Source organism: Anabrus simplex, chromosome 7 (genome assembly GCF_040414725.1).
Source record: "Anabrus simplex isolate iqAnaSimp1 chromosome 7, ASM4041472v1, whole genome shotgun sequence".
Taxonomy (NCBI): Eukaryota; Metazoa; Arthropoda; class Insecta; order Orthoptera; family Tettigoniidae; genus Anabrus; species Anabrus simplex.
In genome coordinates this window covers 290,218,226-290,236,052 of record NC_090271.1, presented here as the reverse complement: position 1 = coordinate 290,236,052, position 17,827 = coordinate 290,218,226, and the positions used below count along the sequence as shown (strand labels likewise).

At 41.2% G+C, this 17,827-nt stretch overlaps 1 protein-coding gene across 3 annotated transcripts in view; it reads left to right on the top strand.

Annotated features, from left to right (window-relative positions):
• Nucleotides 1-17,827, top strand: part of LOC136877117 (uncharacterized) — a 120,730-nt gene that overhangs the window by 87,258 nt on the left and 15,645 nt on the right. For all 3 annotated transcript variants that reach the window (XR_010860715.2, XR_010860716.2, XM_067150934.2), the window contains exon 3: nt 17,528-17,709. Coding sequence is in view for 1 of the 3 variants with exons in the window: in XM_067150934.2 (XP_067007035.2) it covers nt 17,528-17,709 (182 nt within the window). In the remaining 2 variants the exon portion in view is untranslated. The remainder of the gene's footprint in view (nt 1-17,527; nt 17,710-17,827) is intronic.

The window sequence follows — 17,827 nt, the reverse complement described above, 5'->3', positions numbered from 1 at the left end:
GACGTTTGCTTTATTCCTTGGCATTCCCTTGCTGTTTCTACAGCAGCTTCCCTTTATACCATGTATTATCTTTCTATATCCAGAACTTTGTGATTGTCCACTCTTTGGAACTTTCCACTAATCAGTAGTTCAGATGGTACAGTACTGGCCTTCTGACCCCAACTTGACAGGTTCGATCCTGGCTGAGTCCGGTGGTATTTGAAGGTGCTCAAATACGTCGGCCTCATATCAGTAGATTTACTGGCACGTAAAAGAACTCCTGTGAGACAAAATTCTGGCACCTCAGCATCTCTGAAAACCATAAAAGTAGTTAGTGGGATGTGAAAACCAATAATATTATTCACTAATCAAATCCATGTACATCTAATTTCCTCAACCTGGAGATTCCCTACCCCAGTGGTATTCAAAGTGTGGTACTTATATCACTAGGGTACGCGGGGTCGTCTCGAGGGGTACGCAACTTGATCGTACCTTCTGTTTCCGGTGAGCAGTTCAGAAAAGAGCTGAGCCAGCTCATTTTCAATAAAATCTTGTTTCGAATTTGTGTTTTTGTCTGCCTCTACAGAGAGTCGCCTTTCCGAACTATTCCTTCCATAATAGATGTCAGTTTGTACCTTCCATTGGCTAGGTATGTAAAATGCTCACTTTTTTCAATTTTTTGTTTCCAAAACCACTCATTCACTTTGATTTTTCTTCCATAGCAGTGTATACAGTACAATAGTAATTATTGCATTAATAATTATATTCGCACATGTGTGTATCGCTGCTAGGCAATGAATCCTCATAACTCCACTTACGAGAAAGCCATGTTTCTCCGTCTGTCTTTTGAAGGCTTGCCCGCTTTGCCTGAGAATGGAACAGAAGACTCCAATGGTCGATTAATTGGGCTATCGTTAAGCAATGAAAATGCCAGGAATAGTTCTCCAACCATTGCTAACTGCTCAGTTTTGGGCTGCTTCTGTAAACTTACTCCGAAGGAGTCATGAGATTTCGTTTGACCACAGATGATTATATAAAATACATTATTGAATTATTTTATTATTGGCAAACAGGATGGTGTAGCGGCTTAGATGCTTGCCTGTCATCCTGGTGACCGTTGTTTTATTTCCAGTGTTGTTGGGGTGGGATTTTTTGCTGAAAATCCCATGGTGTCAGGAAGGGCATGCAACCGTAAATCCCTGGCCACACTCTTTCATGCCTCATTGCGTGCAGGTATCCTGAACAAGCGGGATAAGCTGCAGAAGATGATGATGATTATAGTTATTATTATTTATCATCCACCAACAGTCACTTATTATTTCTGGTATTATCGCAATATACTCGTACTTCAGGCGGTACGAAGGTAAAACAATTGGATGTGGGGGGTACATCAACCAAAAAAGTTTGAATACCACTGCTCTACCCTAATCTATCTGCAGACAGGTCTTGCTTTCTCTATCCTAGTCCTAGTGATACTTTGTTCACTGCAGATCACTAATAAATTTCCTGAGTTCAATGTTATTTATGATATATACTGGTGGATCCAAACACCAAGAAGGGGTTGTGCTAGATTAATACATTTTGGTAGGCGTGTTTATACATCTGAAAGATGACGATTCATATTTCTAGCAAATCGCATTAGCGTGGCGCTAGTAGCAGCCCCATGACGTTGCACACCAGGTTTGCTTTAAATATGGGCTGTACTGTGCAAGAGCGTTAGTTACCTGTGAGATTGGACGGGGTAACTGTGAGTGGGTCAAGAATGCCTTTAGGACTATGAAGAGGCCAGTATCAACAGCTCACTACGATTGAACAAGGCCGTATAATAGGGCTTCGTGCAGGTGGATTTTCCTTCCGTGCTATTGCAGAATGACTTGGCAGGACTGTCTCCACAGTGCATGCATGCTGGCAGCATTGGTCACGTGAAGGTACGCTCGCAAGAAAACCAGGCTCTGGATGTCTCTGTGGCACTACTGAGAGGGAGGACTGTTGTATTCGGCGTATGGCTGTGGCGCAGTGGACTGCGTTTGCAGCAGCAATTCGAGCAACACTTGGCACCACAGTGATGCAACGAACTGTTCAAAATCGGTTACTTGAATGGCAGCTCTGAGCCAGATGCCCTGCGATGTGCATTGCACTTACCCCAAACCACAGCCGTCTGCAACTTCAGTGGTGTCAAGCGAGAGCTCATTGGAGGATGGAGTGGAGGTCCATTGTGTTTTCCGATGAAAGCCGGTTCTGCCTTGATGCCAGTGATGGCCGTGTGTTGGTTAGGAGGAGGCCAGGTGAGCGTCTGTATTCCACCTGTCTGCGGCGTCAACACACTGGACCTAGCCTACACCGGGAGATCTGGTCTGGGGAGCAATTGCCTATGATGGCAGGAGCACTCTCATGGTTATTCCACGCACCCTGATTGCAGATGTATACATCCGTCTGGTGATTCGACCTGTTGTGCTGCCATTTGTGAACAGCATACCTGGGGGTGTTTTCCAACAGGATAATGCACGCCCCCATGCTGCTGTTGTAACCCAACATGCTCTAAGAGTGTCAACATGTTACCTTGGACTGCTCGATCCTCTGGTCTGTCCTCAATCGAGCATGTATGGGACATCATTGGACGACAACTCCAGTGTCATCCACAACCGGCATTAACCGTCCCTGTATTGACCGACCAAGTGCAACAGGCATGGAACTCCATCCCACAAGCTAACATCCGGCACCTGTATGATACAATTTCATGCATGTTTGCATGTCTGCATTCAACAATCAGGTGATTACACCCGTTGTTAATGGACCAGAATGACACATTTGCGATGGCTTTTCTTGCGTGCATATTAACCTGTAGTATTGCATCTTTAATAAGTTAAATATGTTACCTCGACAAATATATTGCCTAAATTTCTGTATTCTACATTGCTTATTTCATGGTGTTTGGATATTATTTTCCGCCAATGTATGGAGTTTATTATGGGTCTGGCGACCCTATCCTCGCATGTAAAGTGGTAAATAACCTTATGCCTGAAGAATGAATTTACAAAACTGCTAATTCCATACTAGCACAGAAGTACAGTAAACGTATCCATTCCAATAAAAATGAAATGGCGTATGGCTCTTAGTACCGGGAGTGTCCGAGGACATGTTCGGTTCGCCAGGTGCAGGTCTTTTGATATGACTCCCGTAGGCGACCTGCGCGTCGTGATGAGGATGAAGTGATGATGAAGATGACATATACACCCAGCCCCCAAAGGCCAGCGCGCTAACCATTTAGCCATGAAGCCGGGCATCCATTCCAATGATCTTCTCCTTATTTACCTATTACCTTGTCATATCCTTCCGTTCTGTTCCCAATTCCTGCATTGAAATCGCTCCTTAACACTATCCCTCATAGTTGTAAACCCAGTAAACCTGTATTTTTTTATAATCACTCGCTTCCCAGCATACTGTAAATCATATTATTTCAAATGGTGAATAATTTACTGTAAATTATAATACTTCTAGGAGAATTATGTTCTCATGGCCAAAGCCATGGACCCACACCAGCCTGCCTGCAGAAGAATATTTATTTTTGTAACGAAATTCAAATATCATAAATTGCGCAACATTTTCCATAGCATTCACATCAATAGCTCCTGGTTAAAATTTATGCAATATGGTATCACTCCCAGAATTCAACAGAGATAGATGTCATCACCAACTGCAGCACAGTAAACAATTCTAAGATAATGAAGTCAAACCCCTTATGCTGTAAACAAACCAATGGTGATAAATTAAGACACATGTCTAAACGAAGTCTAACCCCCTTATGCTGTAAAAGAGACCCAGTGGAGGTAAACCCTCAGTTGGTACGAACTAGGTAAATCCCTAGCAACAAGAGAGTGTCGTGGTAGCATGTGGCAGGGGTGCTTTTCTTTAAATATCACTCGTTCTTAAAACTTGTGTATTATCCGCACACTTTATCTTGGTGCATTTACATCCTAGTGCTGAATCGGTCGACCTTGGCGATCTTCGAGATTCGTACTGGCAACCTTTGAAACACAAACTATGAATCGCTTAAGCATCGTTGTGCGACATCTGGTGTACACTTTACGTACTAGTACTGTTGTTATTTACACAACAAAGCCAAAGTATAGAATTCATGCTAGGAACAAGATTCGCATCGAGAAATGTTTTATAATGTTATATAATGTGTATGCGACATAGTTGTTGGCTTAGGATGATACCGGTTTAGAAATTTCATATCGATGGATCATATTCTTGATTCAATTCAGATTTCATTTTCATTCAGTTGGCAGCACCAGGCAGCACTGTCGATACCGGGACAGCTCCCTCCTTACTCCTCACCCCCGTACACAAATGCACCAAGATAAAGTGTGCAGAAAATACTTCATCCTCATCTATAGTCTCACATGGTGAATACACTGTAACAGTAACAAATCTTCGTGTGCCTGATGGTTAATCCTACCCCACATTCTGCCCTTGATACCCGTTAAGAACACTTTGTAGTCTTCTATCTCTTCCTAGTTATCCCCCTTTACCGGAACACATCCCGACGCTCCTCTGTACTGACGTATTCAGACTGCTCACTGTTTAACATTCCTTGAAGTACTGTTGTTCTGAAAAGGAGCTCTCGGGTATGCTGTTAAGTCCTTTGACAGGTCACCTGCGCATCTAGGCACTCTTAAATATCAACCAACTTGGTCGGTTCTATACCCCAACATTAAGGCTATAAGGCAAACTCCTAAACAGTTAAGCTACACTACTGAATTGTGGATGTTTCGTTTGTTATATTGTTACCACATGACCTTCTCATTTGTTACTTTTCTGTAAATTATTGTTCTTCAGTACTTTTCTTAGAAAAGTAGAAGAGCCATAGCGTGGGTAAAGAAGTTTATCTTTGTCTATTTTACTTAAATGGAAATTTCAAATGCTATTAGGTATACTCCTTAAGGTACAAGGAATAAAGTGCAAAAGTAGAATGTTCTGCCTTGTCCAGCATATTATTGATGCTGGAACTGTGAATGACCAGTTAGGAAGTGACAGCCTCACAGTGATAGCTTGTTTGTACAGGAACTATTGGTAATAATAATAATAATAATAATAATAATAATAATAATAATAATAATAATACTGGGCAAGTTGGCCGTGTGGTTAGGGGTGCACAGCTGTGATCCTGCATCTGGGAGATAGTGGGTTCAAACCCCACTGTCGGCAGCCCTGAAGAGGGTTTTCCGTCGTTTCCCATTTTCACACCAGGCAAATGCTGGGGCTGTATCTTAATTAAGGTCACGGCTGCTTCCTTCTCAGTCCTAGCCCTTTCCTATCCCATCGTCGCCATAAGACCTATCTGTGTCTGCGGCGTAAAGCAAAAAAAGAGATAATAATAATATGGCCTCTGATACCATTTTGATTTGATGCCATTTTACTCTACAAGATGGTACAGAAACCTATTTGTGAGTTTTAATTAATTTTGTTAAGATGTATCATCAGAGAGCTTTTATATTCCAACATCATACAACATAAGAGTATCACACGGATACATATTATTTTTACTTTTCAAAAATTGAACCGCCTTTGCCAGATTTGAACCTGTGATCTTGGGATGTATAGGCCGGCACTCTACTACTGATCCATGGAAGAGCTCTAACTATCGGCGACTAGTATATAGGGTATAATTACTTCATCCTCCCCTGTGAACAATGTGAACTTGGCTTGTGTGCCCCAATGAAGAAGATAGTTGAGCCATAGGTGGAGCCATATCAGATGGGTATCTGTAGAGAGACCAGACTAACGAATGGTTTATCGAAGTTTGGAAGTTGCAAGAGTGACAGTCTAGATGATTGACTGATATGGCCTTGTAATAATACTTAACATGGCTTAGCTGTGTTACTAAATGGCTGAAATCAAGGGGAAACTACAAACGTGACTAACTTCTGAGCTCTCATGTATGATGACACTTCAAATGTGTTGAAATCGGTCCCAAATGAACAGGTTGTAACTTCTATTTGGTTCAACTTAACAATGGAGTATTGAAAGGTGGATCCTTCCTTCTACGTAGATGGTTTGAAAATTTCTCGGAATGTACTAGAATTAAGTATCTTACCTCGATGGAACTGCTTTTATTTTTCAACATAGTCTCCCTGTAGACTAATGCATTTGGTCCAGCGATGTTCCAATGCCTTGATCGCATCTCGAAAGTGAGATTCCTCCAGGCCTGCAAAATACCTCTCCAATTCGGCTGTCAGTTCTTCGCTTGTAGCAAATCTCCGTCCACCAAGGAAAATTTTCAGGTTGGGGAATAGATGAAAGTCTGATGGTGCCAAATCAGGTGAATAAGGTGGATGTGGCAAGAATTCGTACCCCAGTTCATAAAGTTTTGCCATGGCAATAACATTTGTGTGCGGTGGAGCGTTGTCCTGATGAAAGATGACCTTTTACCTTGCCAAACCAGGCCTTGTTTTGCGTATCTTTTCCCGTAGTTGGTCCAGGAGGTTTGCAAGTATTGCTCCGTAATTGTTTGGCCAGTAGGAAGATAATCTATCAGCAGAATGTCTTTTGCATCCCAGAAAACTGAGGCCATGACCTTTCCGGCCGAACGCACTGCCTTTGCTTTCTTTGGTGGTGGTGAATCAGCATGTTGCCACTGCTTTGACTGCTGTTTTGTCTCTGGGTTATAGTAGTGGACCCAAGTTTCATCTGTAGTCACAAACCGGCGCAAAAAATCTTGTTGGTTGCACTGAAAACGGGCCAGACTTTGTTCGGACATTTCCAATCTGGTGCGTTTATTGTCCAGTGTCAAGAGCCGCGGCACCCATCTTGCGGATAATTTTTTTATACCCAATTCTTCGGTTAAAATATAATATACCCATTCAGAAGACATCCCTAGAGCTTCAGCAATCTCCCGCACTTTCAGTCGACGATCCTCCATGACCATTTTATGCACTTTTGCAATAAATTCTGGGGTCGTAACACTTTTTGGCCGTCCACTACGCGGATCATCATCCAAGCTCTCCCGACCAAATTTAAACTCGCTGGTCCACTTGGCAACAGTTGAAAATGAAGGAGCAGAGTCGGCATGAATTTCCTTTGCTTTCATACCTTTCTTTACAAAGTATTTAATCACTGCTCGAATCTCAGTTTTTTCCATTGTCACAAATCACTACGCGGGAACAACAACAAAGAGTCGTCACTACCACACTCCTGCAGCTAGAGCACTGACACGCCACGTGTTCACTCACAAAAAGGATGTGCGATTATTGCGCGGGAACCTCGTTGCTCTAGCACTGACATCTAGCGGTGATTCTGAGAACTTTTCAAACCGTACTCGTATTTAATATTGTATATTTCTCTATTCAATACGGAACAGTCATGAAATTTTTAACTTTAAATATATTTTGTTATAACATACTCCTCCTGGCCATGAGGCCTGTTTATACTTAATTACGTGGGCAGGCACCTTCTTCAGGTATGAAGAATAATTTCTAGTCACCTTTTCAATTCTGTATATGGAATTCTGAGTGGCCAAAATTCACGGTAAGGGGTGTCCCATTAGAAAATGTGCCGTGTATGACCCCTGAGCACTACGGCTAGCTGCAGCATGGCTGAGTAGTCTCTCACAGACACCAGTGTCATAAAGATGGCAACACATCGCAAGTTAACTGACTTTGATTGTAAGACGATCATCAGTGCACGGCGCATGGGTCATAACATTGCGGAGATTACATGTGAATTCAGTTTTCTGAGGTCAACAGTGTTGAGGGTGGATCTTCAATATCGCAGAGAGAATGTTACCACCCGCGTAAACCACCGCACGGGAAGACTACAGGTGTTTTACGAACGGATATCACGTTGCCTCCGCAGAACCATTCTGGGCGTTCGACTGGGTACTGTGAGTCAGATCACTACCCAGTTGAAAGTTGGGAGTCAGGAACCTATATCTACCAGGACTGTAGGGAGGCAACTGCACCGCATAGGCTTCACCAGCCGACAATCAACTGGTGTCCCTTTGCAGACACCTCGACACAGAGCTCAATGATGTGCACGGGCCCACAACCATCGGCAATGGACCATGGAACAGTGACGGCGTGTGGTATGGTCCGATGAATCCTGGTTCCAGTTGTATCGAGCTGATGGGCGTGTGAGAGTGTGGCGTGGCTGATTTCTGGTCTGGGCAGCATTCTCATGGTAGCAATTAGGTGATATTGTCTGGGTGCAGGGAGCGCTGACAGATGCACATTATGCAGACATTCTTTCAGACCATATGCATCTCTTTCTGGCCCCAGAGTACCCTGATGGAGATGCCATGTTTCAACAGGACAGTGCACCATGTCATCGCTCTGTGGTGGCACGCAGGTGGTTGGAGGAGCACTCCAGTGAAGTTACAACCATGGATTGGCCCTCTAGATCCTCCAGTCTTAATCCAATCGAGCATTTATGGGATGCTGGTGTATGCTCCATGAATCCCGCACCAACTTCGCAAGACCATTTGTGGGTAGCAGTGCAGGATATGTGGGTCCATATCCCTCCAGAATGATTCCAACACCTTGTCGAGTCAATGCCTCGCTGTATTGCTGCCGTTTTGAGGGCTTGTGAAGAAGCAACTTGTTATTAACATCACATCCAGTGTCTTCCCATGACTTTTGGCCACTCAGTGTACATGACAGCTGCAAAATTAGAGCAAGACTATACTTATGAAACAAGGATTTCATTGGATGGTATGAAACAAAGATTTCATTGAATGGAGTTAATAATTTTTATTCACAATATTTTACTGTCATTACTTCATATTTTACTGCACTAACTTTTAACACATATTTTATATTAAGTTATATAAGACTTTATAGACATATATTCAATAATGTACACACATTTGTATGTCTTTAGCAATGTCGATGATGGCTTAATGAGCTGAAACATGCACATTTAAAAAATGTAATATGTTAATCGAGCATGATAATATATAAGATTACATTATGTAGTATTCAATATGTTGAAACTAAGTATCTATTTTCATTGAGATACAGAATTATCAATACAAAATTAAACAGGGGAAATGCAGGAGTTGGTTTAATAGTCATAGTCGGCTGTAACTTGATCCGAGTATATATAACTTCTTCCTGCATACACTGGCCAGTTCAACTCAGTTTATGGATGTGTTTACGATGAAAAAACAGACCAATCCTGGCATAAAACATATGTCACACAAATCACACTGAATGTGTGGAGGAGGGCGGGGTTGTAATTGACGGAGTTTTCTTGCTTGTCGCTTGGCCTCTTGATGTCTGCGGTGTTCTCTTTCAAACAAGTTGACAGCGGTGGATGTAGTGTTCCGCCACAGAGAGCGGTCCACAGCACATTATCCCTATGTCTGCATATCTATACCAGTTGTCTTCATGATGTGTTTCAGCTGGTCCTTAAAACACTTAAGAGGGGCTCCATGAGGTCTACTGCCAGTGCAAAGTTCACCATAAAGAATTTGGCAGGGAAGCCTGGTATCACCAATGCAGTAAACATGGCGTAACCATCTCAATTGATGAGCGATGATTGTTGCCTCAATGCTATTTAGCTGCACTTTGTCGAGAACTGCCGTGTTTGTCACGTAGTCCTCCCACTTAATATTCAATATGAATCTCATTTTCTGTTGGTGGAAGCGCTCAAGTTTTTTGATATCATGGTGATAGTGTGTCCAAGTTTCACAGCCATACAGCAGCGTGGAAATGACAACAGCTTTGTACACCATGAGTTTAGTATGCAGTTTTAGGGTGTTGTTCATGAAGACTCTATGCATTAACCGTCCGAATGCTGCATGAGCAGCCCTAATTCTTTTATTAACGTCTTGTTCACAGGTAAATAAATTGTTCACAGGTACACCGTTTAGACAAGATGCTTCCAAGATATGAAAAGTGATCAACCTGTTCCAGTGTTGTGTCTAAAATGGAAATACTGAACTCAGGAAGTGTTAATTCTGGGGCAGGTTGTGCAAGTACCTTCGGTTTTTTTTCGCATTAGTGGCAAGACCAAAGCGATCACATGCAGTTTTAAAGCAGTTGACTGACTGTTGTAGTTCTGCAGGTGTTTGAGCAGGAGATGCAATTTCTGAAAGGAAGGAGAAATCCATAATTAATTGAGTTGAAAGAATGAAGGAAAAGAGATGAGGTTTACGCTTAAATTTTGAGTCTGTGGTGTTTACGCTTACCTTTAGTGTTGTTGAGCTGTTATCTTGTTGCTTAAGTGGTTTTTGGAATACTGGCAATCACTAACGTTCTGCTCCTCGTATTGTACGTGTGACATCTTGGTGGAGGGGAGTGGACCTGAGAAGGCGGGGCTGTGGGCTTGTGGCTGGCGTATGGGAGGGAGTTGTGTGTGGATTGGGTGAGGAAGAGGAGTGTGATATATTTATCGGCGTAGTGGGGATGCTTATTGATATTGTCTTAAAAACTTCGGAGAATTTCTTGTCTTGAAGATTTAACTTATTAAACAAAATTATTTGATTATATAGAGGGCTTGTTGTCTATTGGATCATTTAGGTTTTTATTTATGTTGTATTTTTGGTCCAAGAAAATGTACAAATTCTTGAACTCGGTCATGAGTCTGCCTTTTTTGATTCTTTTTAAAATTTGAAGATCTTGTTCAGTTGTAGTGAAGCTATGTCCTGTATCCTTTATGTGATTACTCATTGCTGAGTGTTTGTTATGCTTCTGGGCATTGAAATGTACGGCATATCTGGTTGTAAAACTTCTTCCGGTTTGACCGATATACGAACTATTGCACTTGGCGCATTTAAGTCTGTAAATGCCGGAACCTGAATATTTATTGTTGTCAGAATTTATTGTGTTGTGGTTGAAAAACAACTTTTGATTTGAGTTTTGGGTCTTAAAAGCTATTTTAATTTCATGTTTCTTTAAAGGGTTGGCAATTTGATGTATGATCGGATTGGTATAGGTAAAGGTTGCATACTTTGATTTGTTTGTTTCTATTGGGGAGAGGTTTGTGGCTAGTTTTAATTTCACTTTGCTAATTATGATTATTATTATTATTATTATTATTATTATTATTATTATTATTATTATTATTATTATTATTATTATTATTATTATTATTGTTACGGAGTATTGTGGATGTGCAGAGGTGAAAGAAGGTGCGGGGGTGAACAGGTCTCAAAATACGAAATTAAAGTTAAGATAAAATTTAACAACGTTATATTTCCTTATCAAGATCAAGAAATAACAAGAATAACAGAAACACAGTTGAATATCAACAATTTAAGAATGTACAATTACCGTTTTTACAGAATTTGGGCTTCGAGCCCCGGACTCACAATTCTTGAGCAATTAGCCCAACTTTACCCAAATACAAGATTCGACAAAGGGGCAGAAAACCCCAATCATGCCCAGGAGCACTTGCTCCCAACTACACAGTAAAGCCTCCTCGAGGCACGCAGAAACAAATTTTAAGAAAGAGCAACCCGCTCTTAAGTTCAAGCCTATCAAAGGCCACACCAAACTCCACTTTCAAGCTGTCCTCCAAGGACATATACACAGGGGTAAAAATACCCAACCTACTGAGGCCTATTCAGTGAAGAAACAGAAATATTACATGGCCTCCACAATACCAACTTGAGAGGAGGCGAAACTGCACTCCTAATATACTTTACTAAAACCTACCTGGCACTAGGCCACTAATGCAAGGGCTAATCCCATACTAAAGAGGTGACTTATATAAGAAAACGATTTACATTACACTAGAAGGGAAGAAACGGTTGAGAAAATAAGTTCACCTCAAAGCAATATGAGTGGGAGCTCGAGAGGTTAAGCACTCTCTATCCCAGTTTGTAGTTTAAAAGGATAGAATTGATATCAAGCGTCTTTACATTTTAGAGGAAAGTTTCATGGTAAAAGGCTTCGGACCTGCCCTGAGAGTTAAACTGCTGAGCTAGCAAGAAAAGAAGTTATTAAAAGGCCATTACCTGGTGATTGAACTGCTGCCCGAAGAAAGAGGCGCTTCCCACCCCCTGCTACGTACTTTACACACTAATAGATGTTACTGAAGTGGCCCGGAGACCCGAAAGTCAGCAGTTTATATACCCTCGTGGAAAGTTTGAGGCGTTTCAGGAATGAGAACACCCGCCCATAATAATTTTATTGGCTAACAACGAAAACCCCTACACTAGATGAAGAAGAAACACATTATTGGTGGAAAATTAATTACAGAAATTCCTTATTGGTCGAATTCAAAACTGGCGGAAAGAAAGGGTTAATATTGCCAACTTAAACAATAACTGAAAGAAATTTAACAAAGAACAAACTTATGAACGCAAAATTTCTCCAAAACACAGTTCTTTCACTTCGCACTAGGGTGCATAATTGTAGTCCTTCAGTAGTGCCATCTGGAAGAGAATGTCCACACTTCTTACTACAGGCAAAACAAAAATACATCAAAAACGACCCAGTTCAGAAACTTCAAAATTTACAAGTAGGGACATCTTCTGAGAAACTTGAGAATTAACACTGTAGATAAAGTTCAGACTTCCTCCAGTAGAGGAGTTTCAACTGGCGCAAAGTTTGAATTAGCGGCGTGGAGGTGTACCACCCGGTACAATTATTATTATTATTATTATTATTATTATTATTATTTATTTATTTATTTATTTATTTATTTATTTATTTATTTATTTATTTATTTATTTATTTTATTATTTATTATTCTGCAGTTCTGTCACCCGGGTAACCAGAGTAGTGTACGTCTTTGTGAGCGAAGTCTTGCCAGATATAAAAGGCCTCCATCTAAACAAAATTTAATCTCCATGCCTAACTTGTTTGCAGATGATTCATGCAGCATGGCAGCCATGTACAGTGCGAAAGAGTGTAGGAGCAAGCACACAGCCTTGTTTCAATCCATGAGTGATTGGGAACGAATCTGATACTGAGTTACCATGAAGAACCTGTCCAGACATGCCATCATGAAGAGCTTGAACCAATTCCACATAACGTTCAGGACATCCGAAATGTCTCTCAATACTTTCCACGTAGCAGATCTTGGTACTGAATCAAAGGCTTTTACCAGATCATAGAAAACTAAATACAGATGCTGCTGTTGTTCTCTGCATTTTTCCTGGAGTTGTCTAGCACAGATGATCATATCTGGTGTGTCTCTGGAGGTTTGGAAACCACATTGAGACTCAGGCAAAATCCTCTGAGATTCTGAGCTGGTTTAATAGAATTCTTGCAAAAATTTTACCTGCAGTTGACAAAAGCGATATACCACGGTAGTTCCCACATACACTACGATCGCCTTTCTTGAAGATAGTGATGACGGTAGCATTCTTCAAGTCGTCAGGTACTTCTTGAGTTGGTTTAATAATGAACAAGAAAATAGGGCAGCGGGTAAGCTACTACAACCAGCATAGTAAAAGGATTATTGTTGTCTGGATAGACACCAGGCCAATGCCTACTATTTCAGCGTCTAATGAAGATATTTAAAGAATGTATGAAGAGAGAGAAGATTTAATACAATATATAAAAGGTGATGAAAATCTAATTGTGATGGGAGACTGGAATATACTAGTAGGCCAAGGAAGAGAAGGTAATGCAGTTGGAGAATTTGGGTTGGGACAAAGGAATGAAAGAGAAAGTCAGTTGGTTGAATTCTGCACTGATCATAATTTAGTCCTTGCCACAAACGGCGGCTGAATACGTGAATAAGACCTGGAGACACTGTAAGGTATCAAATAGACTTCATTATGATAAGTTAGGCAGAGATTCAGAAACCATGTGGTGGAATGCAACACTTTCCCAGGGGCAGACGAGGACTCTGTCTACCACTTGTTGGTCATTAAGTGTCATCTGAAGTTGAAGAAATTGAAGAAAGGAATGCAAGGAGATGGGATCTAGACAAGTTGAAAGAAAAGGGTGTGAAGGATTGTTTCAAGGAACATGTTGCACAAGGACTAAATGAAAAGGCTGAAGGAAACACAATAGAGGCAGAATGGACAGTTGTGAAGAATGTCAGTAGGGCTGCTGAAGAAAAGTTAGGAAGAAAGGAAAGATCAACTAAGAATCAATGGGTAACTCAGGAGATATTAGACCTGATTGATGGATGATGAAAGTACAAGAATGCAAAAAATAAGGAGAGCAGAAAAGAATACAGGCAATTAATACATTGAGATCACCGTGCGGGCTGCATCACTTATTGTGGAGTACAAAGCCCTCATGGCATACGTTCTGTGGTTTTCATCGTTACTATGAAACAATGTAGTATGTGCGTTGACCGGCACTGCTGCAAAAGATTTGGTTCATACCAGTATACATCTCAAGGAAGAAAAAGAAAAAATAGGTTACAGCAGACTACTGCTCTACATATGAATATTCTTCCTTTCAAATAATATCAGAGTTGTGTTGACTCGATAGTAGTGTGCATGTAATGGCGGCCGTGCTGAACATAGACTGAATAAGGGATTTATACCAATTGAACAGACCTAACAGATCACTCATAATATTTATGAACTAATTATTACATAGATTTATCTGTTGTACAAACAGTTGTGTAGAGCCGTTGGGAGGTCGGCCTGTCCACTTGTGTCCTTCATTTTGTCCTTTTTCTTTCTTTCTCTTTTCTGGGATATTGGATTGCTCATTTGAATAACGGGTTTTCTTCTGCCATGTGTTCATTTAAACTATTCTTCCTGTTCTGCTTTTGTGATATGCAAATTTCTAATTTTTCGAGTACATTCATGTGTTTACCTTTTTGCAAGGGGTGTAACAAAACTATATCACGTTCGATATTCGTGAAATGGTGGTTATTGTCATGCATATGTTCATACATGGCCGAATATTTGTCATGTTTTCTGGCATTGACATGTTCTTTGTAACGCACTGCCACGCTTCTCCCTGATTATACTACCTACTGTTTAGTGCACTCCTGGCATGTCAACTTGTACACATAACATTGATTAAAGTCAGTACGGACCCCTTGTGACCATTATGGTCAAAATTATAGATTTCAATTGGAATTTGATGAGGAAATGCGTATGAAAGGCGCCTTGACAGGTAAAGGTACCAAGAGAGTTATAGCACGAGCAACAAACATCAATGCCTTAACCAATTCGTATACAATTATGCCTACTGTTAGTCTGCATTATTTATTGTGCTGCGAGAACTTGGAGATTGTCTGCCTCCAGTGATTCTGTCGCATATCAGGGACGTAGGAAGGGCAGTAGGGAATGTTTACGTCACAGCAAGCAAGAGTGGGAAAATGGGCTTACCAGAATTGCAGCTTATGAACACTGATTTTGGCCCATAGCTGGTGAAAATAACTTGCTGTTGCTTGACTCCTAGTCTGCCTGTATGTATGTATGTATGTATGTATGTATGTATGTATGTATGTATGTATGTATGTATGTATGTATGTATGTTTAGTCCTCAGCCCGAAGGCTGGTTGGATCCTCAACAGCTCTGCCATCAGCTGCCATATTTGGCCTAGGCATCACTGAAGAGGCGTACTAGGGAAATGAGGAGTGAGGTAGTTTCCCGTTGCTTTGCTCACCGAGCCAGAAGTTGCTATTACATATCAGTCTGCCAAGCCCACTGAAATGACCAACCGACCCTGTGAGCAATATTTTCACACCATTCATAGCAGGGACTGGCTGCAGAAGGAATGGCATTACTAGCATCACTCATACCTCAGTCACTTTCATTTTGTCAGAGCCAAGGATAAAGCTGAGACAGATCAATGAAAGTAACAAAATTGCTCTAGCCCAGACCAGAAGCCATAGTGCACTGTAAACACTAGGTCCCACCAGCAAAGGCACGGTCTGCCTATAAAATCATACTGTGTTAAAGAAAACCAACCCTCCTAGAAAGTGTGTGAATTGCAATTTTACCACCTGGAACCATGGGACAAATTCAACCTCTGGATGCCCATTTTTTTCATGCTTACAAAACATACTAGTGCACCATCTGCAGTTACGCCATAAAGAATAGCCAGTTTCACAATAAACTGCACAACATACTGTCTCACATTCGGTTGCATGCTATCACTTTCCATCAGTTCTCATCACCACATCATATCAATATGATTATCTATACATTCTGTAAAAGTGGATACCTAGCTGATCGTCTTGAGCAATTCATAACTTCCAAGGTGTCGGCCTTTGATCTTCCTGTTGGTAACTTTTGTGATCACTGTGGTATGTCATTTTACACTCCGTGGTCATGGTACAAGTTAAAGGTTAGTTTTGAACATTTTGTGAACGTCGATGAAGTCCAGTTTGTGAAGTGTAACACATACATTCCAATAAAGCTTGATCTCTGTTCCGCCTGGACACTCTTTTGCTGTGGACATGGTGCGTAATTAACAGCTAATATTGTTTCCCATCTCAGTTGTTACTTAACACTTTCAGATGCCCCTTACTAGACATCACACCTGCAACCTCGCATTCGTGAGGGTCCTTTGTCAGAGAGATGAGAGTAGAGTACAGGTAGCTGAAATGAAATTCCTGAGGTGTACAGTACAGAAGATAAGGAGGGATGAAAACATACACAAAGAGCGAAATGTGCAAATACTAAATGACAAACTGGAACAGAACCGATTGAAGTGGTTTGGATATGTCAAGTGAATGAAAGAAGAAAGATTGCCGAGACAAGCACATGAAAGACAGACGACAGGGAAGAGAGGACGAGGGAGACCAAAATTATGATGGATGGACTTTGTGAAGAACAGCATAGGACAATGGAACCTGGACTGTGTTGGATGAGGAATGGTGGAGAGATGGGATGAAATGGAGAGGAGCTATATTTTCCCTTGCCTCGTGTCAGTTGGAGAAGGGGAGTTGATGATGATTATGATGGATTGTGGCATTGGGGGACTGCGTGTATACTCTTGTAAAAAAAAATACGCACATACAGAGGCACTGTGAGTTAACCAGCTAGTGCTGACTTATGGTCATAAATCTATTGAGTATGAGTTTGGGAAATTAGAACTAGAATGTGCGATAAGGAAGAAAACTACTTACCCAGATCTTTCATGACTGGCAGCTGGATATGCTTAGTTAATTTTTAGTCTTCCTATTAAAATTATGAGGGACTGTTTCCCATATGGTGTCAGCCCCGTGGTGTAGGGGTAGCGTGCCTGCCTCTTACCCGGAGGCCCCGGGTTCGAATCCCGGCCAGGTCAGGAATTTTTACCTGGACCTGAAGGCTGGTTCGAGGTCCACTCAGCCTACGTGATTAGAATTGAGGAGCTATCTGATGGTGAGATGGCAGCCCCGGTCTAGAAAGCCAAGAATAATGGCCGAGAGGATTAGTCTTGCTGACCACATGACACCTCGTAATCTGCAGGCCTTCGAGCTGAACAGCGGTCACTTGGTAGGCCAAGGCCCTTCAAGGGCTGTAGTGCCATGGGGTTTGTTTGTTTTGTTTTGTTTCCCATATGGTAATAGATTATGCTTTATGTGGATGAGAGCTCATATATCTTGAAACACTGCTACTACTGAACAGTAGCAATACTGACCCAGCACTAGAGTACACTATTAATATTTGTTATTTGTGTTTTCCAGGAACAAGTATTGACGATGAATTCATCTTTTCATGCATTCCAATTACAAAGTGTGCCTAAATTGAGCCACAATAAGAAATATATTCATCTCAAGAAGAGTATGGTCCTCCCAGATGATACTCTTGAATACTGGGGATTTTTCTTACTGCGTGGTTCACAGGTCACCATCAAGACATGTGCCAGGTTAGTATTCTAGTTATCATGATAATTGGCAAAATCATAAAATGTTTACCCTGAAGAAATGCCTGTCTTTTTTTGTAGTAGTAATATATTTTCAAAATACAGATTTTGTTATTTATTT